Below are 21,098 nucleotides of genomic sequence, written 5' to 3' on the forward strand. Positions count from 1 at the left end.
CTTCCTTTCCAGGGGCGGTCCGCATGTGAGCCAGTTACTTTGTAGCGCTTGATGGTTTTTGTGACTGCACTTGGGGACACTTTAAAAGTTTTCACAATTTTTCAGACTGACTGACCTTCATTTCTTAAAGTAATGATGGCCACTTGTTTTTCCTTACTTAGATGCTTTTTTCTTGCCATAATACAAATTCTAACAGTCTATTCAGCTGTGTATCCACCTGACTTCTCCACAACACAACTGATGGTCCCAACCCCATTTATAAGGCAAGAAATCCCACTTATTTAACCTGACAGGGAACACCTGTGAAGTGAAAACCATTTCAGGTGACTACCTCTTGAAGCTCATCAAGAGAATACCAAGAGTGTGCAAAGCAGTAATCAAAGCAAAAGGTGGCTACTTTGTAGAACCTAGAATATGACATATTTTCAGTTGTTTTACACTTTTTTGTTATCTATATAATTCCACATGTGTTAATTCATCGTTTTGATGCCTTCAGTGTGAAGCTACAATTTTCATAGTCAGAAAAATAAAGAAAACTCTTTGAATGAGAAGGTGTGTCCAAACTTTTGGTCTGTACTGTACATATCAGACCCCCATATCAGACCTCAGCTTAGACTTTAAAGTAAATAAATTAACTTACCTCTTCTGCTTTAGTCAAGCTCCCTGGTCTACTCTGGCCATGCTGCACTATGACCTGACTGCATACAGTGTCAGGTCATAGTCCGCGTACTACATCCTGATGCTGCACACAGTCAGGCCAGTGTAGCACAGTCCCAGGGAGATAAAACAGGGAAGGGTGAGTACAGGCAGAGCTCACAGTGCCTCAGTCCCTGCAACTATTGCATACTGGTGAGCGTTTCCATAATGGATGTACTCACTAGTATTCGCTTTATAAGACACACTGCCATTTTCGCCCCATTTTATGAAGCTAAAAATATAGTAGTATAAAGCAGACATAAAAGTACATATAAGAATACATTAAGCATTGCTATGTTCTATAAGGCAGACCTTGATATACGAAGCAGCAGTGCAAGTTTATGTACAAAGAATTATTCAGTGAACTGTAGGACATGAAACAAATATAGTGTATGGAAATAGGATTCAGCAAGAGTCATTATTTAAATAAAATGGATATGTGTCGCCACAGACTATCTCTGCATATTCCTGCCTGTTAGTGATGCACTCTCAGCAAAAAAATTTTTAGTTTTTTTTTTTGTTAAGAGCAAGAAATTACCCTATTAAAGGCCTCTCTTGTATGTATATACTTGTGCAGCTCTTTTAAACCTAAAAATTGTCCAAAGACAACAATAAAAATGGTGCTTCTGAGGCAGAAAATTACTTTTCAACGCTGCTTTAGGATGGACAGATTATGACAGGCGAAGAAGAAGTTGTCACCATATATTGACAACAAATGAACACACAACCATGACAAATAATCATGACATTCAGTATAATCCCAAAAAGGAAATGAAGCATTTTTTTTGTTAATTTCAAACAAGTAAATAAAATTTCAAGAAAACAAAGCAAGAACCTTCAATATTGTGTATAGGGCTTTGTCTATAGATTGTATTATTTGTTTCTCCATCATGCAACCCAAATAGTTCTGACCCTTTTAGGCATAGAGTGTATAAGACCTCTGAAGGTGTCCTGTGGTATCTGACACCAAGATTTTAAATAGGAGTTCCTTTAAGGCTTATAGGGGTATTCTGGTTGGTTAAAGTTGTCCCCTATCCACAGGATAGGGGACAACTATCAGGTCATGAGAACGGGGCTCTATTCATTTCCACTATCTCTGGAAATCCCATAGAAATGAAGTGTATGCTCACATGTGCGACTGGCTGCTTCGATCATTTCAGGGATGCTGCAGGGGTTAAGGAGCCCACATTCTCAATCACTGAGACCCTCACCAATAGAATAGCACATTTAAACCAAGTGAATACCCCTTTAACTTGCGAGAGGGGTCTCCATGACACAGACTTGTTTTTCTTCTTCTATATTTAGAAATGTTATTTAACTACCTCAGCCCCCCTAGCTTAAACACCCTTAATGACCAGGCCACTTTTTACACTTCCGCACTACACTACTTTCACTGTTTATTGCTCGGTCATGCAACTTACCACCCAAATTAATTTTACCTCCTTTTCTTCTCACTAATAGAGCTTTCATTTGGTTGTATTTAATTGTTGCTGACATTTTTACTTTTTTGTTATTAATCGAAATTCAACGAAATGTTTGCAAAAAAATGAAATTTTTTACTTTCAGTTGTAATTTTTTTTTAAAAAACGACATCAATATATACATTTTTCTCTAAATTTATTGTTCTACATGTCTTTGATAAAAAAAAAATGTTTGGGTAAAAAAAATGGTTTGGGTAAAAATTATAGCGTTTACAAACTATGGTACAAAAATGTGAATTTCCGCTTTTTGAAGCAGCTCTGACTTTCTGAGCACCTGTCATGTTTCCTGAGGTTCTACAATGCCCAGACTTTAGAAAAACCCCACAAATGACCCCATTTCAGAAAGTAGACACCCTAAGGTATTCGCTGATGGGCATAGTGAGTTCATAGAACTTTTATTTTTTGTCACAAGTTAGCGGAAAATGATGATTTTTTTATTTTTATTTTTTTTTCCTTACAAATTCTCATATTCCACTAATTTGTGACAAAAAATAAAAACTTCCATGAACTCACTATGCCCATCACGAAATACCTTGGGGTGTCTTCTATCCAAAATGCGGTCACTTGTAGGATAGTTATACTGCCCTGGCATTTTAGGGGCCCTAATGTGTGAGAAGTAGTTTTAAATCAAAATGTGTAAAAAATGTCCTGTGAAAGGTGCTCTTTGGAATGTGTGCCCCTTTGCCCACCTAGGCTGCAAAACAGTGTCACACATGTGGTATTGCCGTACTCAGGAGAAGTTAGGCAACATGTTTTGGGGTGTCATTTTACATATACCCATGCTGGGTGAGATAAATATCTTGGTCAAATGTCAACTTTGTATAACAAAATGGGAAAAGTTGTCTTTTGCCGAGATATTTCTCTCACCCAGCATGGGAATGTGTAAAATGACACCCCAAAACACATTCCCCAACTTCTCCTGAGTACGGCAATACCACATGTGTGACACTTTTCTGCAGCCTAGGTGGGCAAAGGGGCCCACATTCCAAAGAGCACCTTTTGGATTTCACAGGGCATTTTTTACACATTTTGATTTCAAACGACTTCTCACGCATTAGGGCCCCTAAAATGCCAGGGCAGTATAAATACCCCACAAGTGACCCCATTTTGGAAAGAAGACACCCCAAGGTATTTCGTTAGGGGCATGGCAAGTTCCTAAAATTATTTATTTTTTGTCAAAGGTTAGTGAAATATGAGACTTTGTAAGAAAAAACAAATCATTTTCCGCTAACTTGTGACAAAAAAAAAAAAATCGAGGAACTCGCCATGCCCCTCAAGGAATACCTTGGGGTGTCTTCTTTCCAAAATAGGGAGCCTTACAGGGGGGTGATCAGGGGGTGTAGATGGGGTGATCACCCCATTAGGGGCCCTAATGCGTGAGAAGTAGTTTGAAATCGAAATGTGTAAAAAATGCCCTGTGAAATCCTAAAGGTGCTCTTTGGAATGTGGGCCCCTTTGCCCACCTAGGCTGCAAAAAGTGTCACACATGTGGTATCGCCGTACTCAGGAGAAGTTGGGCAATGTGTTTTGGGGTGTCATTTTACATATACCCATGCTGGGTGAGATAAATATCTCGGTCAAATGCCAACTTTGTATAAACAAATGGGAAAAGTTGTCTTTTGCCGAGATATTTCTCTCACCCAGCATGGGAATGTGTAAAATGACACCCCAAAACACATTCCCCAACTTCTCCTGAGTACGGCAATACCACATGTGTGACACTTTTCTGCAGCCTAGGTGGGCAAAGGGGCCCACATTCCAAAGAGCACCTTTTGGATTTCACAGGGCATTTTTTACATATTTTGATTTCAAACTACTTCTCACGCATTAGAGCCCCTAAAATGCCAGGGCAGTATAACTACCCCACAAGTGACCCCATTTTGGAAAGAAGACACCCCAAAGTATTCCGTGAGGGGCATGGCGAGTTCCTAGAATTTTTTATTTTTTGTGAAAAGTTAGTGAAATATGAGACTTTGTAAGAAAAAAAAAATCATCATTTTCCGCTAACTTGTGACAAAAAATAAAAAATAAAAAATTCTAGGAATTCTTTCTGAAATGGGGTCACATGTGGGGTATTTATACTGCCCTGGCATTTTAGGGGCACTAAAGCACGAGAAGAAGTCTGGAATATAAATGTCAAAAAAATTTACGCATTTGGATTCTGTGAGGGGTATGGTGAGTTCATGTGAGAATTTTTTTTTTGACACAAGTTAGTGGAATATGAGACTTTCTAAGAAAAAATAAAGAAAAAAAATTATCAATTTCCGCTAACTTGTGCCAAACAAATGTCTAAATGGAGCCTTACAGGGGGGTGATCAATGACAGAGGGGTGATCAGGGAGTCTATATGGGGTGATCACCACCCTGTCATTGATCACCCCCCTGTAAGGCTCCATTCAGACGTCCATATGTGTTTTGCGGATCCGCGGTGTCCGTGTTTTGCGGATCCACGGATCTGCAAAACACATACGGACGTCTAAATGGTGCCTTACAGGGGGGTGATCAATGACAGTGGGGTGATCAGGGAGTCTATATGGGGTGATCACCCCCCCGTAAGGCTCCATTCAGATGTACATATGTGTTTTGCGGATCCGATCCATGGATCTGTAAAACACATACGGACGTCTGAATGGAGCCCTACAGGGGGGTGATCAATGACAGGGGGGTGATCACCCCATATACACTCCCTGATCACCCCCCTGTAAGGCTCCATTCAGACGTCCGTATGTGTTTCGCTCAAAACATTGTTTAAATACTGTACAGAGACCAGTCTCTGGCTAGTTGAAATTAGTTATCACTGAAGTCTCGCTAGACTTCGATGAATAACTTTGGCGTTAGATTTTTTTACTTAAAAACCATTTTACAAAAGGAATACTAAGTCAACTTTGGTACCAAGTATTAAAATGGCTTTCAAGTTCAAAAATCAAATCCCCAAGTTACTCAACGAAGTCCTGCGAGACTTCAGTGATGACTAATTTCTCTTGCTGCAGCCAATACATTTGGGCTAATCTTCGTACAGCATTCAAACAAAGTTTTGAGCAAATTGACTTTGGATCTAAGCTGGATTCGCCCAACACTAACTTACTAAGGGTACTTTCACACTAACGTTAAAGTTTTCCGATATTGCGTTCCGTAATAGGTGCTCAATACCGGAAAAAGACGCTACAGTTTTGTCCCCATTCATTGCCGATGGGGACAAAACTGAACTGAACAGAATGGAATGATCCAATTAGTTGCATTCCCAGACCGGAAAGAAAACCGCAACATGTTGTATTTTGTTTTCCATCCTGGGAAAAATGGATCCGTCATGACCCCCAATGCAAGTCAATGGGGACGGGTTTTCTCTGACACAATCTGCCACAATAGAAAACTGATCCCTCCTCCGTTGACTTTCAATGGAGTTCAAAACTGATCCGTTTTGGCAATGTTAAAGATGATACAACCATAATGAATGCAGATGGTTGTATTATCATTAACGGAAGCGTTTTTGCTAGACCCTGCCAGATCCAGCAAAAATGCTAGTGTGAAAGTAGCCTAAAAGGTTTGACCTTTATTATTACTAAGTCCCAGCAAGCAATACAATTTTTGAATGTTTGGATTTACATAGAGGAAGGAATAGTGAAAACAGACATTTTTGTCAAACCAACAGATACAAACAATATGCTATATTACCAAAATAACCACCCAAAACATATTATTGACTACTTACCTTGGAGTCAGTTGTTGAGGGTGAGGAAGATTGTATCGGATGAGAAAAGATTACATGATAGGATTGGTGAAATGTGTGCCAAGTTTGCACAGCAAGGATATCCTGGGATCCCTTTGGACATACTTGGTACATGGGCATTAACATACAGAGAGGATAAAACAATGGAGGCAGATGTAAGGAAGAAGATGGGAAAGGAGTTACATATCCCCTTTGTCTCCACATTTAGTAATTTGAGCCCCAAGATAGCACAACTATTAAAATGAGAAGATGTGTTGTAGTATAAACAGTGTCATCTCGGCCGAATTTTCGCGCCTGCGCCGTGTGCTTCTGTATTCGGCGCAGGTGCAGTGACTGTCGGACTGCTCCCTGCTCCATAATCGGCGTCACAGGGAACAGTCCGACAGTCACTGCACCTGTGCCGAATACAGAAGGGCACGGCGCAGGCGTGAGAATTCGGCCCACATGGAGAGAAGTAGGCTGTCAATCTAGAGGAGAGGGGAAGGCTGGAGCGTGCTGGGCGGCAGAAATAGTGAGTAGACGGAGCCTCTTGGTGCTGAAAAGACGCCCCCATAGCACCTTGAGGCTCATTTGCATATCAATAAAACTACATTTTTAAGCTTAACTGCTCCAGACAAAGGTAATACATAAACATGGTTAGGTACTGCAAACACTAGCAGATACATAAAAATGGTTAGGTACAGCAGACACTAGCAGATCGCGAGTGTCAGACAGCTAAATAGGTGAAAATCTGGTGGTAGAAACCCTTTAAGGCTCAAGCACACAAACATATATTCTTTCCATGTCTGTTCCAGAATCGTATACTGAACCACTCATTTAACCCCTTAAGGACTTAGGACGTACCGGTACACCATGTTTGCAGAGTCCTTAAGAACTAGGACGTGCTGGTACGTTCTAAGTTTAAAAGTACATTGCGGCGCGGCGGGGGTTAATAGGAATAGGATGCTCGCTGAATTCATTCAGCAGGCATCCTGTCACAACGCCAGGGGGTCATGTGACCCTCCCGTATCAATTCAGACCTGAGGTTTGCGGCTTTTACCTGCGGTTGCGGCGGTGGCCGGTGCCATCGGTCCCCATGCGGCTGTGGGGGGGGACCCGATGCATGGAAGGCAGCACAATGTCTAAGGAAGGCATTGCGCTGCCTTCCGGTGATGAGCCTGTGAGATCCAGCCCCCTGGATCTCACAGGCCGGAAGCTGTATGAGCAATACACACAGTATTACTCATACAGCCAATGCATTCCAATACAGAAGTATTGGAATGCATTGTAAAGGATTAGACCCCCAAAAGTTCAAGTCCCAAAGTGGGACAAAAAATAAAGTGAAAAAGAAGTTTAAAAAATAAAGTTTTCCCCCCCAAAATTTAAAGTTTCAAGTAAAAATAAACAAAAACGTAATTTTCCCCAAATAAAGAAAAATAAATAAAAATTGAAGATTATGCTAGCGCTAGTGTACTTATAATCTTAATTTTAGTAATGACAGGAGGCGAGTATTTTGCATTAAACTCTCTTTACTTACTCCACATAGCAGTAAAGAAACAGTTAAAACAGTAACCAATCAAAATGCAATAGGAGGTAATATATTCTGAGCCGTGAGACTCCTCCTCCTCTTTCGCATGCGACATCAGAAAAAACTGGATAAACTAAAGTCAATGTCTCTTAAACCACGAACCACCGAACGAACTCCTTGTCCTGTAACTGTAAGGCATGAAGAAAATCAGGAATGAACTGTAACCGGAATCAAAAGACCTTCTGTCCGCATTCAGATCTCCGTGAGACGAAGTCCGATCGACACGAAGAAACTCCCTGAAGTTGGACCGGAAACTTCAAGCATTTATACTGAAAAACAATATGAAATGGGTTAGGAACCGAAACTGAACCTGCATGCAGGCATGACCCACATAAAATGACAGTAAATGACATCACTTAAAAGGATCTTGGCTGCTAAAACGCAAAAGGGAATGAAACCATATACTTACCCACGAGCACTTACCAAGGGTGGGAAAGAGGTGGGAAAATACTCGCCTCCTGTCATTACTAAAATTAAGATTATAAGTACACTAGCGCTAGCATAATCTTCAATTTTACCACATGACAGGAGGCTTCGTATTTTGCATTTTTTAACGCTGATTCACAAGACACATAGCCGCCCCCGTGCTTGGACGAAAGTAGAATGTCCTGAAGGTAGACTCCCTCGACCAGTCCGCCGAATGTAGGATGTCTGTCAGAGAAGCGCCTGCCGAGAAGGCCGAGGAAGCAGCCGCCCCACGAACTGAATGTGCCCCAAAACAGGGGTCCACGCCCGCCAGAGACAGAAGCCACCGTATCCACCTGGCGAGTGTAGTAGTTGAGACGGGAACGTGAGGCCGAACGTAGGACACCAAAAGCTGTCCCGAGGCAGAAGTTCGAAGCGCGGAAGTGACCTCAACGTACCGAGTAAGGGTAGAAACGACACAAAGTTGCGGTTCTGAGGCAAAGAAGGGATAAAAGACTGACGTAGAGTTGGACTTGGTACGTCTAGACACCCGAAAGGTAACTCCCTCCGGAGAGACCGAAAAGGCGTCGACGTCGAAAGCCCGTACGTCCGAAACTCGACGAAAGGAAACGAGGCAAAGTAACAAAGTCAACTTGGCCGACAGCTGTCTTAGAGAGAGGGAGGTATTAGTCGGCCAATCTCTCAGAAACTGAAGAACCAAGGCCACATCCCAGAGACGAGAATATCTGGGGCCCGGAGGTCTCTGCAACCTTATACCCCTAAGTAAACGGCAAACAAGTGGATCCCTACCGATTGGGATACCAAGAGAGGGAACGTGCGCCGCCGAAATAGCGGAGCGCACCACGTTGAGAGAACGGTAGGAGCGGCCCAAAGAGAACAAATGTGACAGAAAATTCAATATGGCGGTCACAGGTGCCGTAAATGGATCGAAGTCCCGTTCACAGCACCAAGAGGACCAGGAATCCCAAGCTGATAAGTAACATCTTCTAGTTCCAGGAGCCCAGGAGTCCCATATGAGGTCTCTAGCTGCCTGCGATAAATCGCTGGTCTGCCAGGCTCCCCGGAAAGAGTCCAAGCCACCAGAAGGAGACGGCCCTCGAGTACCAGGGAATGCGGATTCCCTTTCGGGTCCGTGAGGAGCATCGGGAAAGACGGTAGAAGCAACGGATCGATGTAGGAGAGCTCCAGAAGGTCCGGGAACCACGGTTGACTCCGCCAAAGCGGAGCGACGAGCAGGAGAGAAATGCGTTGATTCCTCAGGAATTGAATTGTCCGTGCGATCATGCTGAAAGGGGGAAAGGCGTACGCTCCCTTGGCTGGCCACTGTTGGAGAAACGCGTCCACCGCTAAACTCTCCGGATCCGGTAGCCAGCTGAAGTAGGCCGGAGTCTGCCTGTTGTTGCGGGAAGCGAATAGGTCCAGTCGGAAGGGGCCCCTCCTGACCGAGAGTCGTTGAAAGACCTGAGGATCCAATCTCCAGTCGCTGCTGTCCCTCCAGTGACGTGAGAACCAGTCTGCCGTCAGATTCGTCTCCCCCGGAAGGTATTCCGCCTTGAGTGAAATGTTGCGGGGAAGGCAGAAGTCGAAGATCTCCTTCGTCACCTCCGACAGTAGACGGGAACGGGCTCCGCCCAGGCGGTTGATATAGCGGACCGCCGAGATGTTGTCCATCCGCAAGAGAATACAGCAATGTGACTTGTCCTTCGCCAGACTGCGGATAGCGAACGACCCCGCCAACAGTTCCAGGCAGTTGATGTGGAGAAGACTCTCTTGAGCGGTCCAGGCGCCTCCTGTTGATCTGCCTCCGCCCGTCGCGCCCCAGCCCCAAAGGCTGGCGTCCGACTCCAAAACGACGTCGGGAGAGCTCCCGAAGATGGCTCGGCCGTTCCAAGCCTCCATGCTGTCTAGCCACCATCTGAATTCCTCCCTGACCTCTTCCGTTATCGGGATCGATTGATCGTAGGAAGGATTCCGATGGAGAAAATAGGTCTTCAGACGTTGCATTGCCCTGTAGTGGAGCGGTCCCGGGAAAATGGCCTGAATGGAAGCGGATAGTAGACCTACGATCCGAGCCAGAGTACGGAGTGGAATGGAGAAGCAGCGGATGACTCTGCGCAATTCCTTCTTGATAGCCGCGATCTTCGTCGCTGGTAAGCGTAGTGTGCTGGACCTGGAGTCTATCTCGAATCCCAGAAACTGGACAGTCTGAGTCGGGGACAACTCCGACTTCAAGAAGTTCACCACGAACCCTAGGGAGGTCAGGAAGTCGACGGTAAAACGTGTGTGCCGAGTCAGTCCGAACCTGTCGTCGCAAAACAGAAGCAGGTCGTCCAGGTATATAATGCACCGAATCCCTTGAGCACGAAGATGTGCGACCACAGGCTTCAGCAACTTGGTGAAACACCACGGGGCTGAACTGAGGCCGAAAGGGAGGCACGTGAACTGCCACGGCCGACCTTGCCACAGGAATCTGAGGAAACGTCGGCAGGTCAAGTGGACCGGTACTGACAAGTACGCGTCTTTGAGGTCCAGTCTCGTGAACCAATCTCCGTCTCGAAGGAGGTCCCTCAGAAGGTGTATGCCCTCCATCTTGAAGTGCCTGTATCGCACGTAGGAGTTGAGCTTTTTTAAGTTTAAGACTGGAGTATCCATGCGTCCGACGATATAGCCGCCCAGTTCTGAAAACAAAGGGAAATACGACCTGCTGTATGAGTGAGAAGAGGTACCTGCAACAGGTGACGACTTACCGGTGGAGTTGAAGCGAGCCCTGCCCCGGGCACGTGATCCACGACCTCTGTCGGCTCCTCTGGTGAAGGAGAAAGGCTGTCTATAGCCTGTTTCTGGGTAGAACGGTTGAGGCCTTTGAGAACTGGGGCCCGAAGGCCAGAATCGGCTGGCTGCTCGGCCTCTGTGGCGGCCAGCCCTTCCAAAAACACCCCTTTGGGAGTTGGCTTGGAAGACCCGCTTCATGGAGGTCTGTGCTTTGTTAAGCGAGGTAAAGACATTCACATGTCTATTGAGCTCCTTCAGAAAAGTGCGGCTGTGGGGGGGGACCCGATGCATGGAAGGCAGCACAATGTCTAAGGAAGGCATTGCGCTGCCTTCCGGTGATGAGCCTGTGAGATCCAGCCCCCTGGATCTCACAGGCCGGAAGCTGTATGAGCAATACACACAGTATTACTCATACAGCCAATGCATTCCAATACAGAAGTATTGGAATGCATTGTAAAGGATTAGACCCCCAAAAGTTCAAGTCCCAAAGTGGGACAAAAAATAAAGTGAAAAAGAAGTTTAAAAAATAAAGTTTTCCCCCCCAAAATTTAAAGTTTCAAGTAAAAATAAACAAAAACGTAATTTTCCCCAAATAAAGAAAAATAAATAAAAATTGAAGATTATGCTAGCGCTAGTGTACTTATAATCTTAATTTTAGTAATGACAGGAGGCGAGTATTTTGCATTAAACTCTCTTTACTTACTCCACATAGCAGTAAAGAAACAGTTAAAACAGTAACCAATCAAAATGCAATAGGAGGTAATATATTCTGAGCCGTGAGACTCCTCCTCCTCTTTCGCATGCGACATCAGAAAAAACTGGATAAACTAAAGTCAATGTCTCTTAAACCACGAACCACCGAACGAACTCCTTGTCCTGTAACTGTAAGGCATGAAGAAAATCAGGAATGAACTGTAACCGGAATCAAAAGACCTTCTGTCCGCATTCAGATCTCCGTGAGACGAAGTCCGATCGACACGAAGAAACTCCCTGAAGTTGGACCGGAAACTTCAAGCATTTATACTGAAAAACAATATGAAATGGGTTAGGAACCGAAACTGAACCTGCATGCAGGCATGACCCACATAAAATGACAGTAAATGACATCACTTAAAAGGATCTTGGCTGCTAAAACGCAAAAGGGAATGAAACCATATACTTACCCACGAGCACTTACCAAGGGTGGGAAAGAGGTGGGAAAATACTCGCCTCCTGTCATTACTAAAATTAAGATTATAAGTACACTAGCGCTAGCATAATCTTCAATTTTACCACATGACAGGAGGCTTCGTATTTTGCATTTTTTAACGCTGATTCACAAGACACATAGCCGCCCCCGTGCTTGGACGAAAGTAGAATGTCCTGAAGGTAGACTCCCTCGACCAGTCCGCCGAATGTAGGATGTCTGTCAGAGAAGCGCCTGCCGAGAAGGCCGAGGAAGCAGCCGCCCCACGAACTGAATGTGCCCCAAAACAGGGGTCCACGCCCGCCAGAGACAGAAGCCACCGTATCCACCTGGCGAGTGTAGTAGTTGAGACGGGAACGTGAGGCCGAACGTAGGACACCAAAAGCTGTCCCGAGGCAGAAGTTCGAAGCGCGGAAGTGACCTCAACGTACCGAGTAAGGGTAGAAACGACACAAAGTTGCGGTTCTGAGGCAAAGAAGGGATAAAAGACTGACGTAGAGTTGCACTTGGTACGTCTAGACACCCGAAAGGTAACTCCCTCCGGAGAGACCGAAAAGGCGTCGACGTCGAAAGCCCGTACGTCCGAAACTCGACGAAAGGAAACGAGGCAAAGTAACAAAGTCAACTTGGCCGACAGCTGTCTTAGAGAGAGGGAGGTATTAGTCGGCCAATCTCTCAGAAACTGAAGAACCAAGGCCACATCCCAGAGACGAGAATATCTGGGGCCCGGAGGTCTCTGCAACCTTATACCCCTAAGTAAACGGCAAACAAGTGGATCCCTACCGATTGGGATACCAAGAGAGGGAACGTGCGCCGCCGAAATAGCGGAGCGCACCACGTTGAGAGAACGGTAGGAGCGGCCCAAAGAGAACAAATGTGACAGAAAATTCAATATGGCGGTCACAGGTGCCGTAAATGGATCGAAGTCCCGTTCACAGCACCAAGAGGACCAGGAATCCCAAGCTGATAAGTAACATCTTCTAGTTCCAGGAGCCCAGGAGTCCCATATGAGGTCTCTAGCTGCCTGCGATAAATCGCTGGTCTGCCAGGCTCCCCGGAAAGAGTCCAAGCCACCAGAAGGAGACGGCCCTCGAGTACCAGGGAATGCGGATTCCCTTTCGGGTCCGTGAGGAGCATCGGGAAAGACGGTAGAAGCAACGGATCGATGTAGGAGAGCTCCAGAAGGTCCGGGAACCACGGTTGACTCCGCCAAAGCGGAGCGACGAGCAGGAGAGAAATGCGTTGATTCCTCAGGAATTGAATTGTCCGTGCGATCATGCTGAAAGGGGGAAAGGCGTACGCTCCCTTGGCTGGCCACTGTTGGAGAAACGCGTCCACCGCTAAACTCTCCGGATCCGGTAGCCAGCTGAAGTAGGCCGGAGTCTGCCTGTTGTTGCGGGAAGCGAATAGGTCCAGTCGGAAGGGGCCCCTCCTGACCGAGAGTCGTTGAAAGACCTGAGGATCCAATCTCCAGTCGCTGCTGTCCCTCCAGTGACGTGAGAACCAGTCTGCCGTCAGATTCGTCTCCCCCGGAAGGTATTCCGCCTTGAGTGAAATGTTGCGGGGAAGGCAGAAGTCGAAGATCTCCTTCGTCACCTCCGACAGTAGACGGGAACGGGCTCCGCCCAGGCGGTTGATATAGCGGACCGCCGAGATGTTGTCCATCCGCAAGAGAATACAGCAATGTGACTTGTCCTTCGCCAGACTGCGGATAGCGAACGACCCCGCCAACAGTTCCAGGCAGTTGATGTGGAGAAGACTCTCTTGAGCGGTCCAGGCGCCTCCTGTTGATCTGCCTCCGCCCGTCGCGCCCCAGCCCCAAAGGCTGGCGTCCGACTCCAAAACGACGTCGGGAGAGCTCCCGAAGATGGCTCGGCCGTTCCAAGCCTCCATGCTGTCTAGCCACCATCTGAATTCCTCCCTGACCTCTTCCGTTATCGGGATCGATTGATCGTAGGAAGGATTCCGATGGAGAAAATAGGTCTTCAGACGTTGCATTGCCCTGTAGTGGAGCGGTCCCGGGAAAATGGCCTGAATGGAAGCGGATAGTAGACCTACGATCCGAGCCAGAGTACGGAGTGGAATGGAGAAGCAGCGGATGACTCTGCGCAATTCCTTCTTGATAGCCGCGATCTTCGTCGCTGGTAAGCGTAGTGTGCTGGACCTGGAGTCTATCTCGAATCCCAGAAACTGGACAGTCTGAGTCGGGGACAACTCCGACTTCAAGAAGTTCACCACGAACCCTAGGGAGGTCAGGAAGTCGACGGTAAAACGTGTGTGCCGAGTCAGTCCGAACCTGTCGTCGCAAAACAGAAGCAGGTCGTCCAGGTATATAATGCACCGAATCCCTTGAGCACGAAGATGTGCGACCACAGGCTTCAGCAACTTGGTGAAACACCACGGGGCTGAACTGAGGCCGAAAGGGAGGCACGTGAACTGCCACGGCCGACCTTGCCACAGGAATCTGAGGAAACGTCGGCAGGTCAAGTGGACCGGTACTGACAAGTACGCGTCTTTGAGGTCCAGTCTCGTGAACCAATCTCCGTCTCGAAGGAGGTCCCTCAGAAGGTGTATGCCCTCCATCTTGAAGTGCCTGTATCGCACGTAGGAGTTGAGCTTTTTTAAGTTTAAGACTGGAGTATCCATGCGTCCGACGATATAGCCGCCCAGTTCTGAAAACAAAGGGAAATACGACCTGCTGTATGAGTGAGAAGAGGTACCTGCAACAGGTGACGACTTACCGGTGGAGTTGAAGCGAGCCCTGCCCCGGGCACGTGATCCACGACCTCTGTCGGCTCCTCTGGTGAAGGAGAAAGGCTGTCTATAGCCTGTTTCTGGGTAGAACGGTTGAGGCCTTTGAGAACTGGGGCCCGAAGGCCAGAATCGGCTGGCTGCTCGGCCTCTGTGGCGGCCAGCCCTTCCAAAAACACCCCTTTGGGAGTTGGCTTGGAAGACCCGCTTCATGGAGGTCTGTGCTTTGTTAAGCGAGGTAAAGACATTCACATGTCTATTGAGCTCCTTCAGAAAAGTCTCACCAAATAGCTTGCCCTGTGCCAGGGGTCCTAGTTCTTTGGTGCCCAATTCCACCAATTTTCCGTCAAGACGGAGTAATGCTGCTTTCCTCCTCTCAGAAGAGAGGGCTACGTTGGCGTTGCCTACAAAGCAGAAGCACCGTTGAGCCCATTCTCTAATGTCGTGAGCCCATTCACGAACCATATTAGCGTCAAACTCCTCTGATCGCGCTAGGGCATCATCCGCCAAATACAAAATGCGGGAAAGTGGACCAATGGAGTCCAACAGCTTATCCTGCACGCCGTGGAATGCCTTCTCAACCCCTTTGCGAGGGTCCCGACCACCCCTAGACATAAAGGTGGTCATGATCTGGTCGAACTCCGGAGTTTGCGCCACGAAGTCGGGTAACAGAGGGCGAGGGCATTCGGATCGTAAACGGTTGCGAACCGTTTTGTCCATAGGTTTGCGTAGCCATAGGTGCATAAACTTTGCGAGGTGATCCGGAGGCGTCCAGTCCCCAGAACGTGGATGACGGATGTTTCTCGGATCGAAGAGACGTTGGCCGGAGGGGTCCAGGATGGTTTCCTCATCCTCCAGCGGTGGCGCCGAGTCGTCGGGTAGCTGGGCGGTGTCGAGAAAGGTGCCCTTTTGGTCACCGGAAAACGCGCCCTCATCTGAGCCCCAGGCGTCCTCCGGAACGTCGGAGTCCGCGGCCTGCCACGAGTCCAGAATATTCATGGAGGGAGAAAGCTTATCCTCCTCGTCCGAGGAGTATTGATGTTCAGGCGAGGGAGCGAGAGGAGACGGTTTATCGCGCTTGGCGGGGGCCTTGCCCCTGTCCGGATTAGCAGAGCCCTTCTCTCCTTTCCAATGGCGTTTTTGTGGCCGAGAGTCGGCACGAACCTGTGACTCCGAAGCCTCGGAATCGTAGTCCTGTTGCGGTACCTCAGCGAGGTTATCTGGCCCATCAGCCGCCGTCATAATTCTGGAGAAAGCCTTCTCCATCGAGGCAGCAACTGCCTCATTAATCATGGCCTGAAGCTGAGCAGCGTTCTGGTCCATTGTCCAACAACCCCCTGGCACAGGGTAGTATAAAGTATATAGAGATGGTACCAGCAGTACCTATAACCCCAGCAGGGTAAATTGGGATTTTTACACTGGGCAGCACCCAGGAATAGAGGATGTATGTCTGACACCTCTGTAGCAGCAGCAATTTCGGGGCGACACCCCAAAGCCCAGGGAATGAACCCTGCAGTGGTGAGGCCTGGACAAACGGCCACAGATTTGAGAGCCCTGCCTGGTCGTCTGACAGGCTTATGCAATCCGAGCTGTGAAGGAGGAGAGACACAGTGAGGGCTCTGACACGGAGCACAATATCAAATAGTAAGAGGAAATGGTTGTAATGGACTTACCGCAAAAACCGAGCACTGAGGACATGGAGTCTCTATCCAAAATGGCGGCCACAGTTCTCGCGAGATGCGAGTATAATTCCCGCCGTTGCCGCGAGCGAAAATGCGCGGCGAAAATTTTTGCCGAAAATTCGCGGCAAAAAAATCGCGACGCGATATTCGCAGATGGGGTGAACGTTACCCCTCACCATAATCCTTTGGGGGGGGGGGTCGGGGGTGCTAGTAAATAAATAAATAAATAAATTGGCTAGTAAAGCTTATCCTCCACGTCCGAGTGAGAAGGCCAGACAGGGACGGGAGACCAAACTGAGGAGAAAATTTTTTGCTTGAGCCACAAACCCCCCAAAATGTAGTAGTAGACATTAAATATTACCACAAGGATAGATAGAAAAACATTCAAATGGAAATACGTAACCCCAAAAGCCTTATAACTGGGAGAGCAGAAACTCTGACCTGTCTGTCTGATGGAGCAGTAAAGAAAGAGGAGGAGGAGTCTCACGGCTCAGAATATATTACCTCCTATTGCATTTTGATTGGTTACTGTTTTAACTGTTTCTTTACTGCTATGTGGAGTAAGTAAAGAGAGTTTAATGCAAAATACGAAGCCTCCTGTCATGTGGTAAAATTGGGTAAAAAAATCACAAAAAGTACAACAGCAAGCGATCAAAAGGGTGTTTGCACACCAAAATAGTACTAATCTAACCATCACCTCATCCCGCAAAAAATGAGCCCCTACCTAAGACAATCGCCCCAAAAAATTAATAAAATATGGCTCAGAATCTGGAGACACTAAAACATAATTTTTTTTGTTTTAAAAAAGCTGTTATTTTGTAAAGCTTACATAATAAAGTATGCATATTTGGTATCGCCGCGTTCGTATCGACCGGCTCTATAAAAATATCTCACGACCTAACCCCCTCAGATGAACACCGTAAAAAAAAAAAAAAAAAACTGTGCATACGGAGTACATTCCTTTTTTTTGCGGAACCATTGAAATGAATGGTTCCATATACGGACTGTATACAGAACACAAAAAAAGGCCCGTTCCCTCGCAAAAAAAACGTTTGTGTGAACTAGGCCTAAGCCTCACAAAGTGACTTCAGACCTGAACAGGTCCTTGAAAAGGGGGTTTTTGAAATTTGTTTACAAATTTCAAGCCTTGTAACATCCCCAAAAAATAAAATGTCATTCCAAAAATGATCCAAACATGAAGTAGACATATGGGGAATAAAAAGTAATAACTGTTTTTGTGGGTATTACTATGCATTATAGAAGTAGAGAACTTGGAAATTTGCAAATTTTTCAATTTTTTTGGGCAAATTTGGTATTTTTTATAAATAAAAATGATTTTTTTTTACTCTATTTTACCAGTGTCATGAAGTATAATATGTGATGAAAAAACAATCTCAGAATGGCCTGGATATGTCAAAGAGTTTTAAAGTTATCACCACATAAAGTGACACTGGTCAGATTTTCAAAAAATGGCCAGGTCCTTGGTGAAAATGAGCACGGTCCCTAAGGGGCTAAGTTTAATGTTTGTTTTCTTTTTTTATCTGAATTTTATGAGATGGATCAGAACAAAATAGACTAAGTTGGTGAAGTGAAATAAGAAAAAATATGTAAATAAAACTATTGTTTAGAAATAGAAAACAGAAAATTGGCATGTGCCTATGTATTCACCCCCTTTGTTAGGAAGACTATAAAAATCTCTGGTGCAACCAATTACCTTCAGAAGTCACATAATTAATGAAATGATGCCCACCTATGTGCAATGTAAGTGTCACATGATCTGTCATGACATATGCACACTTTTTTTGAAAGGCCCCAAAGGCTGCAACATCTAAGGAAGAGGCATCACTAACCAAATGCTGTCATGAAGACCAAGGAACTCTCCAAACAAGTAAGGGACAATGTTATTGAGAAGTATAAGTCAGGGAAAGGTTATAAAAAAATATCCAAATTGTTGATGATGCTCAGGAGCACCATCAAATCTATCATAACCAAATGGAAAGAACATGGCACAACAGCAAACCTGCCAAGAGACGGCCGCCCACCAAAACTCACGGACCGGACAAGGAGGGCATTAATCAGAGAGGCAGCACAGAGACCTAATGTAACCCTAAAGGAGCTGCAGAATTCCACTGCAGAGACTGGAGTATCTGTACGTAGGATGACAAAAAGCCATATGCTCCGAAGAGTTGGGCTTTATGGCAGAGTGGCCAGAAGAAATCTATTACTTTCAAAACAAAAAGGCACTTTGTGATTTTGCGAAAGGGCATGTGGGAGACTCCCAAAATGTGTGGAGGAAGGTGCTCTGGTCTCATGAGACTAAAATGTAACTTTTCAGCCATCAAAGAAAACTGTCTGGAGCAAACCCAACACATCACATCACCCAAAGAACACCATCCCAACAGTGAAACGTGGTGGTGGCAGCATCATGCTGTGGGGGTGTTTTTCAGCAGCTGGGAGTGGTAAACTGTTCAGAGTGAAGGGAAAGATGGATGGTGCTAAATACAGGGATATTCTTGAGCAAAACCTTCACCACTCTGTGCGTGATTTGAGCATAGGACAGAGGTTCACCTTCCAGCAGGACAATGACCACAAACACACTGCTAAAGCAACACTTGAGTGGTTTAAGGGGAAACATGTAAATGTGTTGGAATGGCCTAGTCAAATCCCAGATCTCAATCCAATAGAAAATCTGTGGTCAGACTTAAAGATTGTTGTTCACAAGCTCAATTCATCCAACTTGAATGAGCTGGAGCAGTTTTACAAGGAGGAATGGGCAAAAATCCCGGTGGTAAGATGTGGCAAGCTCATAGAGACTGATCCAAAGCAACTTGGAGCTGTGATTGTTGCAAAAGGTGGCTCTAGAAAGTATTGACTTTAGGGGGGTGAATAGTTATGCGCATTGACATTTTCTGTTATTTTTTCCAATTTGTTGTTTGATTCAAAAAAATAAAAATAAAAAAAAATCTTCCAAGTTGTGGGCCTGTTCTGTAAATTAAATTATGCAAATCCTCAAACAATCCATGTTAATTCCAAGTTGTGAGCAACCAAAATACAAAAAAAGTCAAGGGGTGAATACTTTTGCAAGGCACTGTATGCAGTAGAACATGGTGATCGCTATAGCTCTAAATGAATGGGAATGTACATTCCAAAGGGGGGGGGGGGTTTCTTTATTAGCTCCAAAATAAAGGAGAAAGTATAAGAAAAAATCTATCATTTATCAATCTTTACCATCAGATCGTTCATCAATTAATGATATTCGCAATTGTGTGGACACTCCTATCGCACGTCATGTGGCTAATGTGCATGTGTCACGGCGGGGACCGGGGAAAACCCCCCACCGTGCAATGGCAGTGGCTGAAACGCCAGATAGAAGGGCACAGGGAGCTGGTCACCACCTAAAGTAACCCTGAGCTCTCCCTGGACTCCTAGTGCATGAGCCGCCTCAGATGGTAAGGGGGCTCATGCTCACGAATCTAGGACCCTACTATCAGTGTAATGCCCTAGGCCTAATGACAGGGAAGAGACCACCCATTCATCCTACACCACGAATGAAAAGGTGTCTCCAGACAGGAAGCAAGACCATGGGATAGACAGTAAGGCAGGTAAGTTACACAGCAACATAACTATGCAATCCTTACTTACCTGCCGTAGCCAAGATGGAATGCGGCTCCAGGCTGCAAAACCCACAGTCTTGTCTTTGCTTAAACCCCTCCGGGAAAGCACGCCCCTTTCGGAGCCAAGACACCACCAGAAAACCTCCATACACCAACTACACCAATACAACATACACCAGGTGGGGGAGGAAAACAGAGACACACCGGAGGGGACACACAGCCAGGGCAAGGAAACAATATAATAAATAGGGGTGACTCACACAGACACAAAGACATACCGCCAGGGAGCAGAGCTTCTACACAGGCAAACAACAAAATAAGACTGACCACAGGCTCCAACACACCAAGATATAAAGAGGCCTGAGGTCACACCCACCACACCAAGCAGACACACCTACATTAACCCCGTGACAACCAAAATGGGGCAAACACCAGAAAAAGGAAAGTGTACGTGCAAACAGCAAACTACTCGTTGCCCCCGGCAACCAGTCTGCACGCAACAGCGTCACGGTCAAACATGAATTTGACCGTGACAGCATGATAGCGACATTGATGCGAGGAAATTACAAGGTGTAGAGGTGGTCAGAAGGCCCCCCAGGGGGGTGATTTTGATAAGCGGTTGCTACAAAAGGAGGCACAATGGATTTTTAGACTGCTTGCAGTATATTCAGAGGGCTTGAATTAACATTTCTTATGTATGTTTCATCTGAGATCTATCTGCGGCCCTCCTATTGCGCCATAGTAACACAGTAACACATCATGACATAGTCCTCTTATTGAGACTGTCGTTCTCCTAGCATTAAACATCTGTGAGAGAGACCTGCTACCATAGATACTAGCACCTCCATATATCCCCATATTCTGGGAAGATTGATAAATGATTGATTTTTTCTTATTTTTTCTTATGCTTTTTCCTTTATTTTGGAGCTAATAAAGAAATATATTCATTTAGAGCTATAGAGATTGCCACATCCTACTGCATATGTATACATGCTTCGTCACAATAATGAGAAAGTTTTTGTCTTAATGCAACCCTCCTGCCTTGTATTCTATAACAGCCATGTAGTCCCTGTATATTCAGAGTGTGTTTACACTCTTAACGCGATCGCCTCTGAAAGGAAGCTTGTCCGGTGGGCGGGAAGGAGAGATGCTATGCCACGCCTCTGGTGCTCTTATTGGCTGGCTTCGGGGCTGGAT

The 21,098-nt window shown here is 45.9% G+C and overlaps 1 protein-coding gene across 1 annotated transcript; it reads right to left on the reverse strand.

Moving 5' to 3' along the window:
* Positions 1 to 11,476: 11,476 nt before the first annotated feature.
* Positions 11,477 to 16,349, reverse strand: LOC122924885. Its single transcript, XM_044276415.1, has 3 exons — positions 16,279 to 16,349; positions 14,596 to 16,194; positions 11,477 to 11,550 (listed from the first exon to the last, which is right to left on the reverse strand). The coding sequence occupies exons 2-3, from the start codon at positions 15,926 to 15,928 to the stop codon at positions 11,477 to 11,479; spliced, it is 1,407 nt and encodes a 468-aa protein (XP_044132350.1). The 5' UTR covers positions 15,929 to 16,194; positions 16,279 to 16,349.
* Positions 16,350 to 21,098: the final 4,749 nt, after the last annotated feature.

The sequence above is a fragment of the Bufo gargarizans genome, chromosome 1 (assembly GCF_014858855.1).
Source record: "Bufo gargarizans isolate SCDJY-AF-19 chromosome 1, ASM1485885v1, whole genome shotgun sequence".
In the NCBI taxonomy this organism is placed as follows: Eukaryota; Metazoa; Chordata; class Amphibia; order Anura; family Bufonidae; genus Bufo; species Bufo gargarizans.

What these genes read in the sequence shown, in the direction of transcription:
- LOC122924885 (XM_044276415.1), bottom strand. Translation starts at nt 15,928, where the DNA reads ATGGACCAGAACGCTGCTCAGCTTCAGGCCATGATTAATGAGGCAGTT. An exon ending in GGCTCGCTTCAACTCCACCG is followed by an intron (nt 11,551 to 14,595) that starts GTAAGTCGTCAC and finishes CATGCCTTACAG; the next exon opens with TTACAGGACAAGGAGTTCGT.